At 48.4% G+C, this 13,738-nt stretch overlaps 2 protein-coding genes across 2 annotated transcripts in view; both read left to right on the top strand.

Moving 5' to 3' along the window:
* Window positions 1–13,738, top strand: part of LOC124001333 (deubiquitinase DESI2-like) — a 1,147,470-nt gene that overhangs the window by 554,728 nt on the left and 579,004 nt on the right. The window lies entirely within an intron of this gene.
* Window positions 1–13,738, top strand: part of nin (ninein (GSK3B interacting protein)) — an 83,491-nt gene that overhangs the window by 46,271 nt on the left and 23,482 nt on the right. The window contains exons 9-14 of the mRNA XM_046308694.1: window positions 2,276–2,412; window positions 5,426–5,566; window positions 6,746–6,920; window positions 9,342–9,452; window positions 9,923–10,012; window positions 13,304–13,442. Of these exons, the coding sequence (XP_046164650.1) occupies window positions 2,276–2,412; window positions 5,426–5,566; window positions 6,746–6,920; window positions 9,342–9,452; window positions 9,923–10,012; window positions 13,304–13,442 (793 nt within the window). The remainder of the gene's footprint in view (window positions 1–2,275; window positions 2,413–5,425; window positions 5,567–6,745; window positions 6,921–9,341; window positions 9,453–9,922; window positions 10,013–13,303; window positions 13,443–13,738) is intronic.

Here is a 13,738-nt window from a genome sequence, read left to right as displayed (position 1 = left end):
GAGAGGGAGGGAGGTAGAGAGGGAGGGAGGTAGTGAGGGGAGGGAGGGAGGGAGGTAGAGAGAGAGGGAGGGAGGTAGAGAGGGAGAGAGGTAGAGAGGGAGGGAGGTAGTGAGGGGGGGAGGGAGGGAGGGAGGGAGGTAGAGAGAGAGGGAGGGAGGGAGGAGAGGGAGGGAGGGAGGTAAAGAGAGGGAGGGAGGGATGTAGAGAGGGAGGGAGGTAAAGAGAGGGAGGGAGGGATGTAGAGAGGGAGGGAGGGATGTAGAGAGGGAGGGAGGGAGGGATGTAGAGAGGGAGGGAGGGATGTAGAGAGGGAGGGAGGGATGTAGAGGGGAGGGAGGTAAAGAGAGGGAGGGAGGGATGTAGAGAGGGAGGGAGGGATGTAGAGAGGGAGGGAGGGAGGGATGTAGAGGGAGGGAGGGATGTAGAGAGGGAGGGAGGAAGGTAGAGAGAGGGAGGGAGGGAGGTAGAGAGAAAGGTAGAGAGGGAGGGAGGGGTTGAGGTAGAGAGGGGGAGGGAGGTAGAGAGAGGGAGGGAGGTAGAGAGGAGGGAGGGAGGTAGGAGGGGGAGGGAGGGAGGGAGGTAGAGAGAGAGGGAGGGAGGTAGAGAGGGAGAGAGGTAGAGAGGGAGGGAGGTAGTGAGGGGGGGAGGGAGGGAGGGAGGTAGAGAGAGAGGGAGGGAGGTAGAGAGGGAGGGAGGGAGGTAGAGAGGGAGGGAGGAAGGTAGAGAGAGGGAGGGAGGGAGGTAGAGAGAAAGGTAGAGAGGGAGGGAGGGGTTGAGGTAGAGAGGGGGAGGGAGGTAGAGAGAGGGAGGGAGGTAGAGAGGGAGGGAGGTAGTGAGGGGGAGGGAGGGAGGGAGGTAGAGAGAGAGGGAGGAGGTAGAGAGGGAGAGAGGTAGAGAGGGAGGGAGGTAGTGAGGGGGAGGGAGGGAGGGAGGTAGAGGAGAGAGAGGGAGGGGGAGGTAGAGAGGGAGGGAGGGAGGTAGTGAGGGGGAGGGAGGGAGGTAGAGAGAGAGGGAGGTAGAGAGGAGGGAGGGAGGGAGGGAGGTAGAGAGGGAGGGAGGGAGATAGAGAGGGAGGGAGGGAGGTAGAGAGGGAGGGAGGGAGGTAGAGAGAGGTAGGGAGGTAGAACGGTAGAGAGGGAGGGAGGTAAAGAGAGGGAGGGAGGGATGTAGAGAGGGAGGGAGGAAGGTAGAGAGAGGGAGGGAGGGAGGTAGAGAGAAAGGTAGAGAGGGAGGGAGGGGTTGAGGTAGAGAGAGGGAGGGAGGTAGAGAGAGGGAGGGAGGTAGTGAGGGGGAGGGAGGGAGGGAGGTAGAGAGAGAGGGAGGGAGGTAGAGAGGGAGAGAGGTAGAGAGGGAGGGAGGTAGTGAGGGAGGGAGGTAGAGAGGTAGAGAGAGGTAGGGAGGTAGAACGGTAGAGAGGGAGGGAGGTAGAGAGGGAGGGAGGGAGGTAGAGAGAGGTAGGGAGGTAGAACGGTAGAGAGGGAGGGAGGTAGAGAGGGAGGGAGGGAGGTAGAGAGAGGTAGGGAGGTAGAACGGTAGAGAGGGAGGGAGGTAAAGAGAGGGAGGGAGGGATGTAGAGAGGGAGGGGGAAGGTAGAGAGAGGGAGGGAGGGAGGTAGAGAGAAAGGTAGAGAGGGAGGGAGGGGTTGAGGTAGAGAGGGGGAGGGAGGTAGAGAGAGGGAGGGAGGTAGAGAGGGAGGGAGGTAGTGAGGGGGAGGGAGGGAGGGAGGTAGAGAGAGAGGGAGGGAGGTAGAGAGGGAGAGAGGTAGAGAGGGAGGGAGGTAGTGAGGGGGAGGGAGGGAGGGAGGTAGAGAGAGAGGGAGGGAGGTAGAGAGGGAGGGAGGGAGGTAGAGAGGGAGGGAGGTAGAGAGGGAGGGAGGGAGGTAGTGAGGGGGAGGGAGGGAGGTAGAGAGAGAGGGAGGTAGAGAGAGAGGGAGGGAGGGAGGGAGGTAGAGAGGAGGGAGGGAGATAGAGAGGGAGGGAGGGAGGTAGAGAGGGAGGGAGGGAGGTAGAGAGAAAGGTGGGGAGGGAGATAGAGAGGGAGATAGAGAGGGAGGGAGGGAGAGAGGGAGGTAGAGAGGGAGGGAGGGAGGTAGAGAGAGAGAGGAGGGAGGGAGGGAGGTAGGGAGATAGAGAGGGAGGGAGAGAGGGAGGGAGGTAGAGAGAGAGGGAGGGAGGGAGGTAGAGAGGGAGGGAGATAGAGAGGCAGGGAGGTAGAGAGGGAGGGAGGCTTGAGATGTTGACACTGTGTATCTGTCTGTCTATGTTTGTATTGTAGGCCTTGGATTTTGACCTGGAGGGAAAAGTGAACCTCAGGGAGCTGACTGTGGCTCTGGAGAACGAGCTCCTCGTCACTAAGAATGGGATCCACCAGGCTGCACTGGCCAGCTTCAAGGCTGAGATCAGATACCTACTGTGAGTATGAGGAGATACCTACTGGTTAGCTTTAAGGCTGAGATCAGATACCTACTGTGAGTATGAGGAGATACCTACTGGTTAGCTTCAGGGCTGAGATCAGATACCTACTGTGAGTATGAGGAGATACCTACTGGCCAGCTTTAAGGCTGAGATCAGTACCTACTGTGAGTATGAGGAGATACCTACTGGTTAGCTTTAAGGCTGATATCAGAAACCTACTGTGAGTATGAGGAGATACCTACTGGCCAGCTTTAAGGCTGAGATCAGATACCTACTGGCCAGCTTTAAGGTTGAGATCAGATACCTACTGGCCAGCTTTAAGGCTGAGATCAGATACCTACTGGCCAGCTTTAAGGCTGAGATCAGATACCTACTGGTTAGCTTTAAGGCTGAGATCAGTACCTACGGTGAGTATGAGGAGAAACCTACTGGTTAGCTTTAAGGCTGAGATCAGTACCTACTGGCCAGCTTTAAGGCTGAGATCAGATACCTACTGTGAGTATGAGGAGATACCTACTGGTTAGCTTTAAGGCTGATATCAGAAACCTACTGTGAGTATGAGGAGATACCTACTGGTTAGCTTTAAGGCTGAGATCAGTACCTACTGGCCAGCTTTAAGGCTGAGATCAGATACCTACTGTGAGTATGAGGAGATACCTACTGGTTAGCTTTAAGGCTGATATCAGAAACGTACTGTGAGTATGAGGAGATACCTACTGGTTAGCTTTAAGGCTGAGATCAGTACCTACTATGAGTATGAGGAGATACCTACTGGTTAGCTTTAAGGCTGAGATCAGTACCTACTGTGAGTATGAGGAGATACCTACTGGCCAGCTTTAAGGCTGACATCAGTACCTACTGGCCAGCTTTAAGGCTGAGATCAGATACCTACTGTGAGTATGAGGAGATACCTACTGGCCAGCTTTAAGGCTGAGATCAGAAACCTACTGGCCAGCTTTAAGGCTGAGATCAGATACCTACTGGCCAGCTTTAAGGCTGAGATCAGATACCTACTGACCAGCTTTAAGGCTGAGATCAGTACCTACTGACCAGCTTTAAGGCTGAGATCAGATACCTACTGACCAGCTTTAAGGCTGAGATCAGATACCTACTGACCAGCTTTAAGGCTGAGATCAGTACCTACTGACCAGCTTTAAGGCTGAGATCAGATACCTACTGACCAGCTTTAAGGCTGAGATCAGATACCTACTGACCAGCTTTAAGGCTGAGATCAGTACCTACTGACCAGCTTTAAGGCAGAGATCAGATACCTACTGACCAGCTTTAAGGCTGAGATCAGATACCTACTGACCAGCTTTAAGGCTGAGATCAGATACCTACTGGTTAGCTTTAAGGCTGAGATCAGTACCTACGGTGAGTATGAGGAGATACCTACTGGTTAGCTTTAAGGCTGATATCAGAAACGTACTGTGAGTATGAGGAGATACCTACTGGTTAGCTTTAAGGCTGAGATCAGTACCTACTATGAGTATGAGGAGATACCTACTGGTTAGCTTTAAGGCTGAGATCAGTACCTACTGTGAGTATGAGGAGATACCTACTGGCCAGCTTTAAGGCTGACATCAGTACCTACTGGCCAGCTTTAAGGCTGAGATCAGATACCTACTGTGAGTATGAGGAGATACCTACTGGCCAGCTTTAAGGCTGAGATCAGAAACCTACTGGCCAGCTTTAAGGCTGAGATCAGATACCTACTGGCCAGCTGAGATCAGATACCTACTGACCAGCTTTAAGGCTGAGATCAGATACCTACTGACCAGCTTTAAGGCTGAGATCAGATACCTACTGACCAGCTTTAAGGCTGAGATCAGATACCTACTGACCAGCTTTAAGGCTGAGATCAGATACCTACTGACCAGCTTTAAGGCTGAGATCAGATACCTACTGACCAGCTTTAAGGCTGAGATCAGATACCTACTGACCAGCTTTAAGGCTGAGATCAGTACCTACTGACCAGCTTTAAGGCTGAGATCAGTACCTACTGACCAGCTTTAAGGCTGAGATCAGATACCTACTGACCAGCTTTAAGGCTGAGATCAGATACCTACTGACCAGCTTTAAGGCTGAGATCAGATACCTACTGCCCAGCTTTAAGGCTGAGATCAGATACCTACTGGAAGTATGAGTAGAAACCTACACTGATGCTGACAGTCTGAGTGAAATGCATTTACACACTCACACATTTACAGCATTTCAGTCATTTAGCTCTTATCCAGAGCGACTTACAGACAGCTAGGTGGTATAACCACATATCTCAGGCTTAGTAAGTAACACTTTCTCTCAAAGTCACCGTCAACAGTCACAAGCTAGTAAGACAAGAATAGTGCAAGAGTTACTTCAATTAAAGCTAAGGAGTTAGTGGTTTCTCTGTAGCGTAACGTATACGCTGGGAGTCGGAGAGTTTAATCATCAACGGAAACATCGAAAACAATACAACAAACACGAGTATCGTATAGACATGAAACACATAAACAATACTGACTGGGTAAAAGGGGAGGTGATACGTGAGGTAATGGGAGTCCAGGTGTGCCTCACGATACGCGTAATGATTGATGCCAGGTGTGCGTAATGATGGAACGATGGATCCCAGGACCGGTGGTCGGTAAACCGGCAACGTCGGAGGGGCAGGAGCGGTAGTAGAGTGACTGTAACATGTGAACGCCGGAGGGGCAGGAGCGGTAGTAGAGTGACTGTAACACGTGAACGCCGGAAGGGCAGGAGCGGTAGTAGAGTGACTGTAACACGCGAACGCCGGAGGGGCAGGAGCGGTAGTAGCGTGACTGTAACACGCGAACGCCGGAGGGGCAGGAGCGGTAGTAGAGTGACTGTAACACGCCGAACGCCGGAGGGACAGGAGCGGTACTAGAGAGACCGTAACACGCGCTTTCTCTTTTCGTAGTGTTGCTACAGCCTGTCTGGTCTGTGCGTATCATTCATAATAGTATTTCAGTCATGTAAATATTTGATTAACTGGCTGATTGTTCTTCAGTGAACGTGTAGATCGGGAGCTCCGGGAGAAAGAGAAGACTCGTTCTGACCTGGACAAAGCAGAGAAGTTAAAAACCCAGCTGGCTTCTGAGGTGGACGAACATCACTCTGCCATCGAACGCATGAATGACCTCAACCTGAGGTAACACACACAGCATCACTCTGCCATCTAACGCATGAATGACCTCATCACCTCATCTTTCCCTCCTTTTTTCCCTTCTATTCCCTCACTTTTCTGCCTGTGACCTTCCTCTTCTATAGGCCTGTGACCTTCCCCTTCTATGGGCCTGTGACCTTCCCCTTCTATGGGCCTGTGACCTTCCTCTCTTCTATAGGCCTGTGACCTTCCTCTGTTCTATGGGCCTGTGACCTCCCCCTTCTATAGGCTTGTGACCTTCATATGTTCTATGGGCCTGTGACTTTCCTCTGTTCTATGGGCCTGTGATCTTCCTCTGTCTGTTCTATAGGCCTGTGACCTTCCTCTGTTCTATAGGCCAGTGACCTTCCTCTGTTCTATGGGCATGTGACCTTCCTCTTCTATAGGTCTGTGACCTTCCTCTGTTCTATAGGTATGTGACCTTCCTCTGTTCTATGGGCCTGTGACCTTCCTCTGTTCTATAGGCCAGTGACCTTCCTCTGTTCTATGGGCATGTGACCTTCCTCTTCTATAGGTCTGTGACCTTCCTCTGTTCTATAGGCCTGTGACCTTCCTCTGTTCTATGGGCCTGTGACCTTCCTCTGTTCTATGGGCATGTGACCTTCCTCTTCTATGAGCCTGTGACCTTACTCTTCTATGGGCCTGTGACCTTACTCTTCTATGGGCCTGTGACCTTCCTCTGTTCTATAGGCCTGTGACCTTCCTCTGTTCTATGGGCCTGTGACCTTCCTCTGTTCTATGGGCCTGTGACCTTCCTCTTCTATGGGCCTGTGACCTTCCTCTTCTATGGGCCTGTGACCTTACTCTTCTATGGGCCTTCTTCTTCTATCAAATTTAATTGAGTCGGTTGTGTGTGTGTGTGTGTGTGTGTGTGTGTGTGTGTGTGTGTGTGTGTGTGTGTGTGTGTGTGTGTGTGTGTGTGTGTGTGTGTGTGTGTGTGTGTGTGTGTGTGTGTGTGTGTGTGTGTGTGTGTGTGTGTGTGCACGTGTGTGTGCGTGTGTGTGCGTGTGTGCGTGCGTGTGTGTGTGTGTGTGTGTGTGTGTGTGTGTGTGTGTGTGTGTGTGTGTGTGTGTGTGTGTGTGTGTGTGTGTGTGTGTGTGTGTGTGTGTGTGTGTGTGTGTGTGTGTGTGTGTGTGTGTGTGTGTGTGTGTGTGTGTATTGTAGGAAGCTGGAGCAGGAACACAGGGAGAAGCTGGTGTCTGTCCGGTCAGAGCTCATTAAAGAGATGGACCAGATTCAGCAGCAGACTGGTCAGCAGAGAGAGAAACTAGAGGCAGAGATGGAGAAGCTCAGAGACGACGAGACCTTCCTCAGAGACCACCTCTCACTCACTGTCAAGGTAACTAACACAGACCACCTCTCACTCACTGTCAAGGTAACTAACACAGACCACCTCTCACTCACTGTCAAGGTAACTAACACAGACCACCTCTCACTCACTGTCAAGGTAACTAACACAGACCACCTCTCACTCACTGTCAAGGTAACTAACACAGACCACCTCTCACTCACTGTCAAGGTAACTAACACAGACCACCTCTCACTCACTGTCAAGGTAACTAACACAGACCACCTCTCACTCACTGTCAAGGTAACTAACACAGACCACCTCTCACTCACTGTCAAGGTAACTAACACAGACCACCTCTCACTCACTGTCAAGGTAACTAACACAGACCACCGCTGCCTAGTGGTTAGAGTGTTGGGCCAGTAACCGAAAGGTTGCTAGATCGAGTCCCCGAGCTGACAAGGTAAAAATCTGTCATTCTGCCCCTGAACACGTCAGTTAAACCACTGTTCCTAGGCCGTCATTGTAAATAAGAATTTGTTCTTAACTGCCTAGTTAAATGAAGGTTAAATTGTTTTATTATTGCGAATGCTGTTATACCATAGAAGAAGACATGGATTGTGTATGTGTGCCATTCAGACGATGAATGAAAAAAATGAAATATTGAAGTGCCTTTGAGCAGGGTATGGTAGTAGGTGCCAGACGCACCGTTTTGAGTGTCTAGAACTGCAACGCTGCTGGGGTTTTCACGCTCAACAGTTTCCTGTTTGTATCAAGAACGGTCCCCCACCCAAAGGACATCCAGGCATCTTGACATATCTGTGGGAAGCATTGGAATCAACATGGGCCAGCATCCCTGTGGAACGCTTTCGACACCTTGTAGAGTCCATGACCTGACGAATTGAGGCTGTTCTCAGGGCAAAGGGGTGGGGGGTGCTACTCAATATTAGGAAGGTGTTCCTGTTTGGTATACTCAGTGTAGAGCTGCTGAACAGCACTGAGAAACTAGTGATCTGTCTCCTTAACCCCAAACTTTAGCTTCCAACCCCAACTCTAACTTTAACCTCCAACTCAAACTCTAACCTCAAACTCTAACCCCAACCCTAACCCTGAACTCTAAACCCCAACTTTAAACCCTGACCCCAACTTTAACCTCCAACCCCAACTCCAACTTTAACCCCCAATCCTACCTCCAACCCTACCTCCAACTCTAACCTCCATCTATAACCTCCATCTCTAACCCTAACCCTAACCTCCAACTCTAAACCCCAACTTTAAACCCTAACCCCAACTTTAACCTCCAACCCCAACTCCAACTTTAACCCCCAACCCTACCTCCAACCCTATCTCCAACTTTAACCTCCAACTTTAACCTCCAACTCTAACCCCCATATCTAACCCCAACCCTAACCTCCAACTCTAAACACCAACTTTAAACCCTAGCCCCAACTTTAAACCCTAACCCCAACCTTAAACCCTAACACCAACTTTAAACCCTAACCCCAATTTTAAACCCTAACCCCAATTTTAAACCCTAACCCCAACTTTAAACCCTAACCCCAACCTTAAACCCTAACCCCAACTTTAAACCCCAACCCCAATTTTAAACCCTAACCCCAATTTTAAACCCTAACCCCAACTGTAAACTACAACTTTAACCTCCAACCCTAACTAACACTAACCCTAACCCCAACTTTAAACTCTAACCCCAACTCCAACTTTAACCCCCAACCCTACCTCCAACCCTATCTCCAACTTTAACCTCCAACTTTAACCTCCAACTCTAAACCCCAACTTTAAACCCTAACCCTAACCTCAACTTTAAACTCCAACTTTAACCTCCAACCCTAACTAACACTAACCCTAACCCCAACTTTAAACCCTAACCCCAGCTTTAAACCCTAACCCCAACTCTAAGCTCCAACCCTAAATTTAACTTTAAACCCCAACCCCAACTTTAACCTCCAACCCTACCTAACCCTAACCCCAACTTTAAACCCCAACTCTAACCTCCAACCCTAACTTTAACTTTAAACCCTAACCCCAACTTTAAACCCCAACTCTAACTTTAACCTCCAACCCCAACTTTAAACCCTAACCCCAACTTTAAACTCTAACCCCAACTTTAAACCCTAACCCCAACTTTAAACCCTAACCCCAACTTTAAACCCCAACCCCAACTTTAACCTCCAACCCTACCTAACCCTAACCCCAACTTTAAACCCCAACTCTAACCTCCAACCCTAACTTTAACTTTAAACCCCAACTCTAACTTTAACCTCCAACCCCAACTTTAAACCCTAACCCCAACTTTAAACTCTAACCCCAACTTTAAACCCTAACCCCAACTTTAAACCCTAACCCCAACTTTAAACCCTAACCCCAACTTTAAACCCTAACCCTAACTTTAACCTCCAACCCTAACTAATCCTAACCCCAACTTTAAACCCCAACCCTAACTTTAACCCTCAGGAGAGTAGGCGTCTGGAGATGGAGCTGCTGGACAGCACTGAGAAACTGGTAGAGGCAGAAAACCAGGTCAGCAAACTGCAGAGGAACCTGGACAACATCCTGAAGGAAAAGGTGAAAGACCATTCTCTTCCACAGTATCAATATATTAACTTTCAGACAAAACAAAAGTGCAAAAGAACACGTTTTACATTTACATTACATTACATTTAAGTAATTTAGCAGACGCTCTTATCCAGAGCGACTTACAAATTGGTGCATTCACCTAGGCTAGCGTCTTCTTACCAGCAATACGTAATAATCCACATTAATCTCATTTCATATTCAGGTGCTATACACTACTGTTCATCAGCAATAATCTGGAGAGATTCAGTACTGGCTAACTGCTATACAGGTGCTTCTACACCTGCATTGCTTGCTGTTTTGGGGGTTTTAGTCTGGGTTTCTGTACACCACTTTGAGATATCAGCTGATGTAAGAAGGGCTTTATAAATACATTTGATTTGATATATGAATGAGAATCTATCTAAAGTATAAGTATCTGTCCCTAAGAAACTCCCTTGGTGTTGGTTCTGTTTGCTCAGTTTGGGGATCTGGACCTGGGCAGTGCTGAGTTCTTCCTACAGGAGGAGAGTCTCAAATGGCTACGCAGTAGCTATGAGGAACGGTGTCGGGTGAGAACGCTTACTGGAAACACACACATCAAATCGAATTCGTCACATGCTTGGTAAACAACAGGTGTAGACTAACAGGGAAATGCTTGGTAAACAACAGGTGTAGACTTAACAGGGACATGCTTGGTAAACAACAGGTGTAGACTAACAGGGACATGCTTGGTAAACAACAGGTGTAGACTAACAGGGACATGCTTGGTAAACAACAGGTGTAGACTAACAGGGACATGCTTGGTAAACAACAGACTTAACAGGGACATGCTTGGTAAACAACAGGTGTAGACTTAACAGGGACATGCTTGGTAAACAACAGGTGTAGACTAACAGGGACATGCTTGGTAAACAACAGGTGTAGACTAACAGGGACATGCTTGGTAAACAACAGGTGTAGACTAACAGGGACATGCTTGGTAAACAACAGACTTAACAGGGACATGCTTGGTAAACAACAGGTGTAGACTTAACAGGGAAATGCTTGGTAAACAACAGGTGTAGACTAACAGGTGTAGACTTAACAGGGACATGCTTGGTAAACAACAGGTGTAGACTTAACAGGGACATGCTTGGTAAACAACAGGTGTAGACTAACAGGGACATGCTTGGTAAACAACAGGTGTAGACTTAACAGGGACATGCTTGGTAAACAACAGGTGTAGACTTAACAGGGACATGCTTGGTAAACAACAGGTGTAGACTTAACAGGGACATGCTTGGTAAACAACAGGTGTAGGACTTAACAGGGACATGCTTGGTAAACAACAGGTGTAGACTTAACAGGGACATGCTTGGTAAACAACAGGTGTAGACTTAACAGGGACATGCTTGGTAAACAACAGGTGTAGACTAACAGGGACATGCTTGGTAAACAACAGGTGTAGACTAACAGGGACATGCTTGGTAAACAACAGGTGTAGACTAACAGGGACATGCTTGGTAAACAACAGACTTAACAGGGACATGCTTGGTAAACAACAGGTGTAGACTAACAGGGACATGCTTGGTAAACAACAGGTGTAGACTTAACAGGGACATGCTTGGTAAACAACAGGTGTAGACTAACAGGGACATGCTTGGTAAACAACAGGTGTAGACTAACAGTGAAATGCTTGGTAAACAACAGGTGTAGACTTAACAGGGACATGCTTGGTAAACAACAGGTGTAGACTAACAGGGACATGCTTGGTAAACAACAGGTGTAGACTTAACAGGGACATGCTTGGTAAACAACAGGTGTAGACTTAACAGGGACATGCTTGGTAAACAACAGGTGTAGACTTAACAGGGACATGCTTGGTAAACAACAGGTGTAGGACTTAACAGGGACATGCTTGGTAAACAACAGGTGTAGACTTAACAGGGACATGCTTGGTAAACAACAGGTGTAGACTTAACAGGGACATGCTTGGTAAACAACAGGTGTAGACTAACAGGGACATGCTTGGTAAACAACAGGTGTAGACTAACAGGGACATGCTTGGTAAACAACAGGTGTAGACTAACAGGGACATGCTTGGTAAACAACAGACTTAACAGGGACATGCTTGGTAAACAACAGGTGTAGACTAACAGGGAAATGCTTGGTAAACAACAGGTGTAGACTTAACAGGGACATGCTTGGTAAACAACAGGTGTAGACTAACAGGGACATGCTTGGTAAACAACAGGTGTAGACTTAACAGGGACATGCTTGGTAAACAACAGGTGTAGACTAACAGGGACATGCTTGGTAAACAACAGGTGTAGACTAACAGGGACATGCTTGGTAAACAACAGACTTAACAGGGACATGCTTGGTAAACAACAGGTGTAGACTTAACAGGGAAATGCTTGGTAAACAACAGGTGTAGACTTAACAGGGACATGCTTGGTAAACAACAGGTGTAGACGAACAGGGACATGCTTGGTAAACAACAGGTGTAGACTTAACAGGGACATGCTTGGTAAACAACAGGTGTAGACTAACAGGGACATGCTTGGTAAACAACAGGTGTAGACTTAACAGGGAAATGCTTGGTAAACAACAGGTGTAGACTAACAGGGACATGCTTGGTAAACAACAGGTGTAGACTAACAGGGACATGCTTGGTAAACAACAGGTGTAGACTAACAGGGACATGCTTACTTACTTACGGGTACAGCTCCAACAATGCAGGTAAAGATTTTTAATTTATTTCATGAAATAGTGACGAGAAATAAATACACTGTGAATAAAAATAACAAATCAAATCTATCAGAGTCAATGTGCAGGAGGACCAGGGGGTACCAGGGGTACCAGGTAGTAACATGTCTATCAGAGTCAATGTGCAGGAGGACCAGGGGGTACCAGGGGTACCAGGTAGTAACATGTCTATCAGAGTCAATGTGCAGGAGGACCAGGGGGTACCAGGGGTACCAGGTAGTAACATGTCTATCAGAGTCAATGTGCAGGAGGACCAGGGGGTACCAGGGGTACCAGGTAGTAACCTGTCTATCAGAGTCAATGTGCAGGAGGACCAGGGGGTACCAGGGGTACCAGGTAGTAACATGTCTATCAGAGTCAATGTGCAGGAGGACCAGGGGGTACCAGGGGTACCAGGTAGTAACATGTCTATCAGAGTCAATGTGCAGGAGGACCAGGGGGTACCAGGGGTACCAGGTAGTAACATGTCTATCAGAGTCAATGTGCAGGGTAACCAGGGGGTACCAGGTAGTAACATGTCTATCAGGGAATATCGGTACAGAGTCAATGTGCAGGGGTACTAGGTAATAACATGACTATATACATGGAGTACCTGTGCTGAGTCGATGTGCAGGAGTACGAGGTAATTGAGGTAGCTATGTACATATAGGTAGGGTTAAAGTAACTAGGAAACAGGATAGATGCAGTAGCAACAGTGTGTGTGTGTGTGTGTGTGTGTGTGTGTGTGTGTGTGTGTGTGTGTGTGTGTGTGTGTGTGTGTGTGTGTGTGTGTGTGTGTGTGTGTGTGTGTGTGTGTGTGTGTGTGTGTGTGTGTGTGTGTGTGTGTGTGTGTGTGTGTGTGTGTGTGTGTGTGTGCATAGTCAGTGCAAGAGTTAGTGCAAAAACAACACACACACAGACTGGACTCTACCCACACACACACACACACACACACACACACTGGACTCTACCCACACACACATACACACACACGGTGCAGTGCCAGGTAATAGCTCTCACTGGAACAAATCAAATCAACGTGTTAACTGTTTCAGACAGAGTGCACTTCCAAAGATAAATTACCTGTTTTTAGATACTAATCTTTCTGTTTTGATTTGTGGTGAATGTGACAGGAGCTGCAGGATCGCATCGATGAGCTTCAAGCAGAGCTGCAGGAGTACCACAACCTGGGCCGCACCTCTCAGCTCTGTCTCAAACCCTCTCTCTCTGAGGACCTGGAGAGTAAGAGTCCTGGCATGGAGTCAGACCCAGGTACGTACAAATCATTTAATCAAATGTATTTTATAAAGTCCTTTTCGTAACATCAGATTTCACAAAGGGCTTTACAGATACCCCTGCCTAAAACTCCAACGGGCTTTACAGACACCCCTGCCTAAAACTCCAACGGGCTTTACAGACACCCCTGCCTAAAACTCCAACGGGCTTTACAGAGACCCCACCTAAAACTCCAACGAGCTTTACAGACACCCGGCCTAAAACTCCAACGAGCTTTACAGACACCCCTGCCTAAAACTCCAACGAGCAATGCGGAGGCAGAAATATAGCAC

Source organism: Oncorhynchus gorbuscha, linkage group LG17 (genome assembly GCF_021184085.1).
Source record: "Oncorhynchus gorbuscha isolate QuinsamMale2020 ecotype Even-year linkage group LG17, OgorEven_v1.0, whole genome shotgun sequence".
In the NCBI taxonomy this organism is placed as follows: domain Eukaryota; kingdom Metazoa; phylum Chordata; class Actinopteri; order Salmoniformes; family Salmonidae; genus Oncorhynchus; species Oncorhynchus gorbuscha.
The sequence above is the reverse complement of the archived record's forward strand: the minus strand, read 5'-3'. Positions and strand labels throughout refer to the sequence as shown.